This window comes from Phallusia mammillata, chromosome 1 (genome assembly GCF_965637545.1).
Source record: "Phallusia mammillata chromosome 1, kaPhaMamm4.hap1.1, whole genome shotgun sequence".
Classification (NCBI taxonomy): Eukaryota; Metazoa; Chordata; class Ascidiacea; order Phlebobranchia; family Ascidiidae; genus Phallusia; species Phallusia mammillata.
Window position 1 is genome coordinate 13,155,603 of NC_137252.1, and position 10,507 is coordinate 13,166,109.

Consider the following 10,507-nt stretch of genomic DNA (forward strand, 5'->3'; position numbering starts at 1 on the left):
TCACGGAACACCGGTTGGAAATCACTGCACTAACACATCAGATAAAGTTTGCTCAACACCGATAGGGCGTAGAGCACAGGTTGTTAAATTGGCATCTTCCTTTAGGCTAAAGTCGCCAGTGCTTTTTGATCATACAATATTTGTAAAACCATTAAGCGTGTTGTATTTGCGCTTGCTACTTTACTTCATTACCGCTTTTCGGGTTTTATTCATTTAACCGCGTTTGGATTAGCGCCTGTCTGTAGGCTACATTCAGGTCACCTGCCGATGCACCTCTGCAGTCGGCCATGTGGCAAATTGTTCTGTTTAAAAGTAGAACAGACTGTACAGAGATGAAGTACAGAGACTGGGCAAGTGCAGCCGGGTAGTACAGAAATCTGAAAAAGTCGAACTTTTGTTTAGAGTTACACATACACTATCAAATCCTCACAAAATAAGAAACTGTGTGCAAATATATATATTTTGTATACAATTATGTGTTAGTCAACGGTATTCGTTTTTTCAGGTCAGTTCTGTTTTATTTATCATTGAACTATGAGATCTTGCGATATTTGTTTTAGATTTGTGCAACCAAAAGAACGACTCGGTAAAGGCCAGTCAGAAATAGGGATACAACGTTTGTACCGCGTATAGCCTAGTTTACGTAACTTCAAAGTCAAACAGCAACAATCAGACCAAAATGTTGGAAGCAGGGAATGTTCTAAAGCCCCGGCACAAGAAAATTATTTTTTGTCATAATAATATATGAAGGCTACACTTGCAGTACATTCACATTTGGTTGGAACAGTAGGCTACACTGCTTGTTTTAGACTCGAGCAATTCATGACACGAAAACCAAGTTGTCACAGAGTGAGATTAGGAAGTAGCCTAAGCTGTAGATCACAAAAACACTGTCTTCGAACGAACGTTCAGTAATTCCTCTAATCAGGAAAGTGTTGCATTAAACGTGTAGGCTACATAACTTCCTTCGGGACATGACATGGGCACTATATTATAATGCTTCCTCTAGTTAAGTGTAATGACGTCACGTTATTGAACGACTTTTAAGAAATGATAAATTTTTGATAGTCCACGACTTTCTTGTTGTTAATTCCGGCACGCTTGCCGTTAGTAACGGAGTTGGTGACTCTTGTCGTTAGTGACGTGTAAGCACAATAAGTATTTAGTGTTCCAAATTTCCTTGGTCAGTCGAGTGTTAGTTGTTGAGATTTTAAAGCGTTCTATAGCTTAACCCCATAAAAATGTTTAGAAAAACATTAGAAAATGTAACATGCATTATAGCATCTTAAGTGTTAAAATAAACCTGTTCAGCATAACAGATTCAGAATAGGGAATTTGATTTGAAAAACTTTGAACCTGAAACATAACATAATGGAAATATTACCTCTGCTCGCTGGCAATTTGACCAGCGTTTTGATTGGCTCCTGCGTGGTTTTAGTTTATTTGTTTTTTCGACTTCTACCAAAACGACCAAAAAACTTTCCACCTGGACCGGATGGATTCCCTTTGGTTGGCGTTGCCCCTTATCTTGGCAAGAGACCTGACATGAAACTAACGGTATGTGTGTTCAGGTTGATATACTTGTACCAAGTAATTATAGCCTGTCTTATTGCTTTAATTATTAACAGATTCTGCCCTAAAGCTAACCAACGAAAATAGTCTACCCGAAAATGCGTAAAATGCCAATTTCAAAATCCTCTTGCAATGCAAAAATCAAAACGCTAGCAGTAAATAGGTTATACATGCAACGGCTAATAAATCAATTTTAAATTATTGTTTCGGTTCTTGAGGTTTTGATAAAAAATATGCGTACAAGTTCGAGCAACTGGAAAAATAGTGATATCTGTCAAAGTCGCCAGTCGAAAAACGAGTTTCTAAGTTCACAAACTTGTTCGTTGTAGGAATACGCACAGAAGTATGGGGACATAATGGGAATAAGAATTGGAACTCAATATCATCTGATACTTAGTGGGGCTGATGTCCTATATGAAGCCTGTGCCAAACAAGGTGATGTGTACTCGGCAAGACCGTGGTCGTTCTTGCATGACGTCATCTGGGGCAAAAACGGTAAGAGTTTCATTAATCTCTAAAGGTAATTTTTGCCCTTGCCTTTTTTTCGAAGTATACTTCTTCTTGAAAAATGTAGGCCTTGTCTATAGTCCAAAAAAATGTCTATTTTTGCATCTTTATCAGGAATTTCTATGACCGACTTCAGTGACGATTGGAAAGAACAAAGAAAGTTTGTTCTAACATCCCTTCGTAAATTTGGTTTTGGGAAAACTTCATTGGAAGGACCGATAGCGGTACGAAAAACATACTGACTTTCGTTGCCATGACTATTTTTTCAATTTTTTTTATGTCAGACACACATTTTCGAATTTTGATTTCTTAGGATGAAGCAAGGTATCTTGGCGATGCTTTGAGAAAGTGTGAAGGAGATTATGAACAAGGAAAGGTAAGTTAAAAATACAACACGACATAAACATCAAAAGCATTCAATGCAGTTTTGTTTTAATGCACGCTAGTAGTGAATGTTACATTTACCACACAGTTTATTAATACGTGACCCAGTTGCACGATTATGCGTGACGGTAGAAAGCCAGCAAAATTGCTAAACACAACTTTATTTGTTGAAAATTATGGGAGAAATTTTCGTTTTCGGCCTTATTACAATAAATATCACGACCAAAGTTATAACTTGTTCTCAAACGAATTGAATTAAATATCATGTCAAAAATATTAGTTTATTTCGGCGATTGTCACATCAAACCAGCGGTTATTGTGCAAATGCTTTTAAAAGTTGAAAATTAATACCATTTTCTTTTGCTTCAGCACAACTTCATGGATGCGATGGCAAACGTGATTTGCAAGTTGGCTCTCGGAACCAGATTCGATTATGATGACGACCGGAGTTTTATTCAGTTTGCCCGCAACGTCACAAATCGCTTTCAAAACGCCAGTTTTTCGCTCATCGTAAGTGTCCAAGGTTTAAATGTTAGCCCAGTTAGGTTTAGGCACCTTGTAATCCCTTTTTAAACCACCGTGAAAAAAGAGCCTGCAGGTTTATTTTGCCACAACTTTTTGTGAAAAATTAATAGTTAAATGGTCAAAAAATGTATAGCCTTCGTGGGCATACGCATATATTGTGTGCAAAAAGTTTTAATATAGACAAGACTACATTACTTTTGACTAAGAATGGAAAGTATTTTCCAAGTAACGAAATCTGCCGATTATAATCTTGGAATATTTGTATTTGGCCTAATAGCATCTTCAGTTCCTATAAAAACCATAGGATAAAATATCAATAAAAAAGGAATAATCTCGGAAGATTTCGTTACTTGAATGTACTTTCCATTCTTAGTTATTTAATTAAATAATCGGTGATCGTCGATGTCCATGCTGGCTGTTAAAGGGTCAGATAGCCTACTGTTCAGTTCAAATACTCTCAGTAGGCTACATTACTTCGTGACAACATTAGGCCTTTTGTTGTATCTGCCTTATCAAAGCAAAGGCCCTTGTCATTACAGGTCGTTTGTTTTGACTGAGGTTATCTTCCAGTAGGACGTATGACATAACACACGAAACACGATTTTACCTCGAACTGAATTATGAGTTGTTATCTTCCGGCAAAACACTTCCTCTTCGTGCTGTTAGTTAAAGACTAAAATCAAAATTGTTTGGCCGGATACTTCTTGATTAACAGTCATCAGTCCAGTGGTTTCCATACGTTATATTTTTTATCATTACAGTCATTTTGCAATTTTCTCAAACACTTTTGATGCAAGTTTAATATATTGTTAAACTTAGGTATTTTTCGCAGCAAAACAAAAGTATAAGATAATTTACTCTTTGAGAAAGTTTTTTTTGCACCAACAAGACAAATATTACTGGTTACGTAAAAATACCTCGCGTATAGGAACAATGGTAGAGCAATTAACGTGAGAACTCAAAACACAAGTTTGCCAAACTTCGATAGGCCATTGTTGCATGATCTGACATTACAAAGAAAAAGATTTTACACTAACTCTAAAAGCGCTTGGCGGGAAATATTGAATGGTATTAATTTCCAAAACACTCTTGCGCTAAATCGTAAAATGTTGTAAGCAGTAAAGAGAACTACAAATTAAAAACCATGTTTTCCCTCATAACCATACAATCCAAGATACGTATTTTAGGTTTGGCAACATGTAGCCTATAGCCTAGAGCCCTAGATGTAAAAAAGGCTGAATGCAAATTACTGTGGTTGGTCCACTTGGATGTAAATATGTAGTCCGAATAAATTACTGTTTGTAAATCACCCTCTATAGGCCTGCATCATGATTCCCTGGTGTCACCACTTCCCCCCTGTCAGAAAACCCCTTCGAGATATGGATAAGCTTTTTGTCAAGGTAAGATGGTTGCATCTTGCTTTTTTAAATGGTTTATAGTAAGATGTTATAAACTCATTTTTAAGGTGACGTGTGCATAATTAGTCACAGTGCTTGATGGTTTTGATAACAGAGTTTCAATTTTTTGCTCATATATCGTTGCTCATAGACATATTATTTAGACTAAAGCCCAATTTTATACGGCCTTTACAGATGCATGCCACGATGAAAGAATACATAGTGGAACACAAAAAGACATTCAACCGTGACGACCCGCAAAATTTTCTGGACGAATATCTGGTGGAACTTGAGAAGAATAACGGAAAGCCAAACGGATTGTTTAACGGTAATCATACGATGGTCAATGAAACACAAACAAGTTTTACGCAACTGTGCTTTTTTACTTACAGAAACAATGCTTAAATATATTTTGCGTGACTTATTTCTGGGAGGACTAGAAACGCTCTTCAGCACCCTCACGTGGTCACTGCTGATTCTTGCAAACCGACCAGAAGTACAGAAAAAGGTTTAAGCGCATATTTGGTCTTTAAATATAAAAGTAAACTTTTAAAATAAACTTTCAGAAGGGTATTTGATGTTCTGATTTGGCTTGTTAGTGAGAAAAGATCAGAAACATACTAGCCATTATATATATTCATCGCTGTCTAACTTTTTAATTCAGTTACAAAATGAGATTGACGAAATCATGGGCAGGGAAGGCAGGCCGACACTACGCCACAAAGAAGAAATGCATTTTACACTTGCATTCATGCAAGAGGTTTTGCGTTACCGCACACTTCTTCCGTTTGGTGTCGCTCGCATGACCATAAAAGACACTAAGCTCATGGGATATGACATTCCAAAAGTAAGGACGAGAAATAAATACGTTGCTGCTTTATGAGTTTCACTCAAGTAAATGTTAGTTAATTAAAATCTTTCATCTTCCAGGGTACAACTGTCATATCCAACTTGTACGGAGTTCACAATGACCCAAAGGTTTGGAAAGATCCGTTAACTTTTAAAGTGGAACGACATTTGAACTCAGATGGCGAGTTTTTTAAAGATCCGAATGTGATGCCGTTCGGCATTGGTAAGTTTGAGAAAAAAGGTGGTGGTCCGCAAATTGGTTTCATAAGGAGGTTTTATGTCGTGAGAACACTGCTCCAATAAAACAAACAAATCGACCCGACACAAAAAAATACTTGTTCACTTTTAAATAGCAAGTTATACATGTTTCAATGTTTTTCAATTTTGGGTCATGGATATTTTTTCCCCTGAAAGTACATTCCTTCGCTACAACTAAACACAAGAAGCCACACAATCTAAAATGTACTCTACCGGACGACCTATAGGGCTGAACCTCTCAACAGGAGCTAATGTAGGGTTGCCATATTTTATGATACACAATCCCTGACAAAGTTTATCTCGGTTGCGTTAACCCAGTTTTTTCAAACATGTTCGTTATTTTTTTCTAAACGGTCCTCTTTGCCATTATTTCGAGGGTTCGCGGTCCGTAAGCCTAAATGTGTATTTCAGAAAAACGAAAGTTGATTGCAGGATTTTAGCTAGTTTTGCGAAATTGCGCATAACAGTGATCCAAATCTAACACCACAGACAAGAAAAGCATTACAATTGTATTTTTGTTGGTTGTCATGCAATAAAGCCTATTGTTTAGTAATGGAGACGGTCGATTCTCAATTTCACTTTCATTTAAACTTATTCAGTTGCAAAAACTGACGCCAAATAAGAAGATAGAATTACTTCAACCTGTGCGCGGTCCCCGCAGAATGCCCTAAAGCAGGGCTTCCCAAACTTTTTTGATCGCGACCCCTTTTAATCTCTTTAAATTTTCCGCGACCCTTCACGGATAATATAAACAGTGCGAAAAATACGTTTATTGTATTTACTGAAATGACTAATTCGAGCGAAAACTAAAAACAACCAAACGGTACTCAGAATCTACTACTTTACACGTCCAAACCCCGATACCTTTTACGTGCTTTAGCCTTTAGCTTCTGTCACACTGTTTTTCAAATAGGCACTTATCACCGTGTGGACTAAGTTTGGGCCGTTGCAGTGCTTTGCAAGCGGACATTAAACACTGCTTAGAAATCGTAAATTTATTACCTATTTTGATTAGAAAATGTTTTTCTCTTTGTGCCACACAGAACTTAAGCGTAGTCTATAACTCTATTTGTCATCTTTATGTTGCATTAAAATGCCTGTGTATTTCAAAACAATTGCAAGCGTTGCGTTTCAACCGACGTTTGTTTGATCAATGACGTCGCTACAAGCGCGTTTGCGCTTAGCTGCAAACGTTTCAAAACCGACGTAACTTGGAGCAAATATGACATTTTGACGTTATACAACGGTCACGGCGGGGGGTGTGCGACACCCCGTACTCTACGCCAGTGTATGGAGTATCTTCTGCAAAATTGGTACAGCTCTCTGCGACCCCTCAAGTTTGTTAAGCGACCCCTTCCGGGGTCGCGACCCCCAGTTTGGGAAGCCCTGCCCTAAAGTACCGCGGATCCCAGTTTGAAAACCGCTGCGTTAACCATTTTTGCAATCCAAACACTTCTTTTTCGGAATAAATTTAGAATATTCGAAGTCACAAGGACGGCGACACGAGAAAACGTTAGATATGATACTCTGATCCTTGTCAATTAACTTTCTGTGTAGGCTTCGTTAAGTTAAGTTTATTATGGGCTAAGCTAACTACTCTTACTATCCTTGAAACAACAAGCACTTATCAGGGGTCGCCAACCTTACCATTCATGCCAATTTCACACAAAAAAACAACCGGAGCCACAAAGACCTTTCAAAATTTGACATAAAATGCCACTGTATAAACGTTTTTATGTCTCACGACTTTCGACTTTTCGTTGTTGGTTAGTTCCTTGCATACTAGGTACACAGTTAAAGCACATGAAATTTCTCACGCTCCCATGTAGCATCGAATGCTGTGATTTATTTGTGTATTTAACGCGTATTTTTAGACAACTAGTAACAAACAGATATTGTTACGCGCGCACACACACCGCAAAACGATGAACAGACACCTACAATCATTCAGTTTACCTCTTTACGTTTCGTGGTACAGACGCGGTTGTAGCTAACTACTAGAAACTTTCTCCGTTGGTACATTAATTTGAAATGTTTGCATATACTTTCTTAAATTCCTGACTTTTAAGCATTTTTTTACATTTCTCCCTGACGCAGATTTAAACACTAAATTCCTTGACATGTCAGGGAATTTACTGACGTATGGCAACCCTAAGCTAATGACATTCAATCCGCGACCCGCCCCTTCCCAAACAAACCACATATTTCGGAATATCGTACAATAAGTATAAACAGTGTCCAAACGAGTTTCTAAACAACAAAACTAAGATTTTGACAGAAACCAACGAAAAAAATCTTAAAAACCTACTCACAAACATTTTGCAAGCACACAGCATGCAATAAGTCACATGTGTAAACTAAGAAATAACTTATATTTAGGCTACAATTTTGAATTAAACACTCACCGTTCACTTGTGGAAGTCAGTCGCCAAAAACATATAATTTTAGCCTCATTTTTCTCTAAAAGGCAATACAAACAAATTTACCTAAAGCTGTAAAAAAATACCTCCACTCAGCCACGTCGTACAGTAAATGAATAATGAAGCCCATCATTGTAACTTGTAGAATGTAGACAATAACCTTCCAGTTTTACTGTTACGCACATGTTATAGATTGTTACGTCAGGCGAAGGTAATAATGCAGCAAACTGGGTCAATTGAAACTGAATTGAAGATCTGATGAAAACGTTTGGAAACACTAGTTTGACGAGCCGTGCTTTACACTTTCATCCATTTGCACAGGTTATAGATATTGCCTTGGTAAACAACTTGCCGAAATGGAGTTCTTTCTCTTCCTGACATCGATCATGCAAAACTTCAATGTATCGTCCGGAACTGGCAAGTGGCAATACGAAGATTTGCTCGAGGTTGGTTTCGTGTCCACTCCTCCCCCAACGACCGACCTACGACTGACGGAAAGAGTCTAATTTGTGGCCAGCAGGAACAAAAAATCGCGTATTTGTTTACGCAAACGAAGAAAAACATGATTTTGGCTGATAACATTGGCTGACCTTTTATTCGTTACGCTGGCTTTAAGTAGCGAACGAAAATAATCCTAATTCCTAACCTATATTATGTACAAAAGAAACAGTTGTTGTAGTGATTGGTATCTAAAAAAAGTACTTGATAACGAATTTCGTTTCTGATCATTTCTCCAACCTGTGATTTTTATCAATGAATTGTACTTCGTCAAATGCAAGACTGTAGAAACAGTGGTTCTTAACCTTTTTTCTATGCGACCCCCCTCTACCATATCGTGTTCATCATACATTTGCAATCTAACGTCGCTGCCTCAGTTCGGCATTTTTGCTGTACAGAAAACCCCTAAAATTATGTTTATGTCGCATGTTACCATAAACCCATTATTTCCTGCTTTTTATGTCAAGAAAATTCAAAAGCCATAACTATAGAAGGGTACGATCGAATATGCTATTGCGCCAATACTAAATCAACGGTGGTACACATAGGCGCCGAGTAGGCGGTGGCGGGGTGGCGCCGCCACCTTGGTTTTCTATCGCACGGTGGCGGCCACCGTGGATATTTTGGGTTGTTCGTAGCGGTATCGTACGAAATATCGCCAAATGAAGAAAATTAGTAACACTTTTGCTTTTAAACAAGCGTACCGGCGAAATAACTACAAAACGTAGCTTAAAACAGCAACATAGCTTACTTAGGTTAGTGCCTTGTTTATGACGCCAAACACACAATTGTCTGCCAGTGAATATCTGGTCACTGTTGTGTACAACGCAAAAGTGGTGTAATAAATGGTTATCGACAAACGTTACAGCAACGTGTGGCAATTCCAACTAAATATTAACTTAAACATACCGTTTTTTTGTCTAAATTATTTTGCATTCTGTGGGAAATTTGTTGAGGCTTTCAGTTCTTGTGATTGCACTCAATTAGTGACGTCACATAAAGTGACGTCATATTTTACATTCGCCACCTTGACTTTTTGTAAAACTCGGCGCCTATGGTCGTACAGTTTACTATGCTAAACAGTAGTCACAGAGAAAGATATTATGATACGAGAAAAATCATCCCGAGTTAGGTTGCGTCTTCGCGGCCGTTTCAAAAGTGATTGACGGCCCCCCAGGTTGAGAAACACTACAGTGAAAGTCACATTAAACCAATAAAACCTAACTGTCGCTGGCTGACTTACTGCTTGTGATTTAATGACCACGGTAATTTACGTTTGCACTTTCCAGAACTTAAAAATGTCTATTTTGCGTTAATGTTGTTGTTTAAAGAGCTTTGTCTACAATGATTCTTGCACATTGGTCTACTTTCCATGACATTTGTTTTCTGAAAATAAACCGCTTGTATCCAGAGTGGGCTTAACCGGATCGAAAGCTTGAATGTAATGCCTAGAGAGGCCAAAAAGTACTTCACTAATGTCCCAGTGTGGGCAATTTGTATCTTTAGCGGAATAATTATGATGATCGGTTCGGTATTTATATATATTGATGCACGACGCACAACTGATACAATGTGATCTTAACTAAGCCTAAGTGACTAACTGTTGTTCAAAACGACTTGCTAAGATCCAAACTGGTTCATAGGCTTTCGCAATATTGGTGAAATTTGCGACCTGTCGGCAGCAACCCCTGCTCTGCCCGATGGTCCTAATTCCAGAACAAGGGTACATTATACCAGGGCTTCTCAAACTGTGGGTCGCGACCCCAATTGGGGTCGCGGAATATAATTTTGGGGTCGCGTTATTATGTCAGTCACAATAAATGGTATATGTGCGTACATTCATTGACGTTTGTGCGGCCGTGGACATGTTTATTAGAATACATGCACTGGTGACAGTGACGTAAATAAAAACTCAAAATATTTTGATTTTTAAACTGCTCTAAACACATTCTGTGGAACTTAAAAGAGTATTACCAGCCTAGTCGCCACAAGCGCCTGACTGATTTATGTCTATTGTGTGCAAACAATGCGAAAAAGCAGATACCACAAACGTCACAATATAGATTATGACGTCATAAAATATATAATATAAGTATT

General features: G+C 38.0%; 1 protein-coding gene across 2 annotated transcripts; it reads left to right on the forward strand.

The window, feature by feature from the left end:
• Window positions 1–1,298: 1,298 nt before the first annotated feature.
• On the forward strand, window positions 1,299–9,822 carry LOC145231857 (cytochrome P450 2J3-like). Of its 2 annotated transcripts, XM_080096367.1 has the most exons (11): window positions 1,299–1,557; window positions 1,902–2,067; window positions 2,194–2,303; window positions 2,393–2,455; window positions 2,833–2,973; window positions 4,308–4,388; window positions 4,581–4,713; window positions 4,778–4,893; window positions 5,050–5,232; window positions 5,316–5,457; window positions 8,234–9,822. In XM_080096367.1, exons 1-11 carry the CDS (start codon window positions 1,372–1,374, stop codon window positions 8,416–8,418), a joined length of 1,506 nt encoding a protein of 501 aa, XP_079952493.1. In that variant the 5' UTR covers window positions 1,299–1,371; the 3' UTR covers window positions 8,419–9,822. The 2 variants fall into 2 exon arrangements, with proteins under 2 accessions (XP_079952493.1, XP_079952494.1); XM_080096368.1 differs by lacking the exon at window positions 5,050–5,232.
• The last annotated feature ends 685 nt before the right edge of the window (window positions 9,823–10,507 follow it).

Coding starts and splice junctions, on each gene's coding strand:
- LOC145231857 (XM_080096367.1), top strand. CDS start 1,372: ATGGAAATATTACCTCTGCTCGCTGGCAATTTGACCAGCGTTTTGATT. Junction 1,558..1,901: donor GACCTGACATGAAACTAACG/GTATGTGTGTTC, acceptor TGTTCGTTGTAG/GAATACGCACAGAAGTATGG. Junction 4,714..4,777: donor GCCAAACGGATTGTTTAACG/GTAATCATACGA, acceptor TTTTACTTACAG/AAACAATGCTTAAATATATT.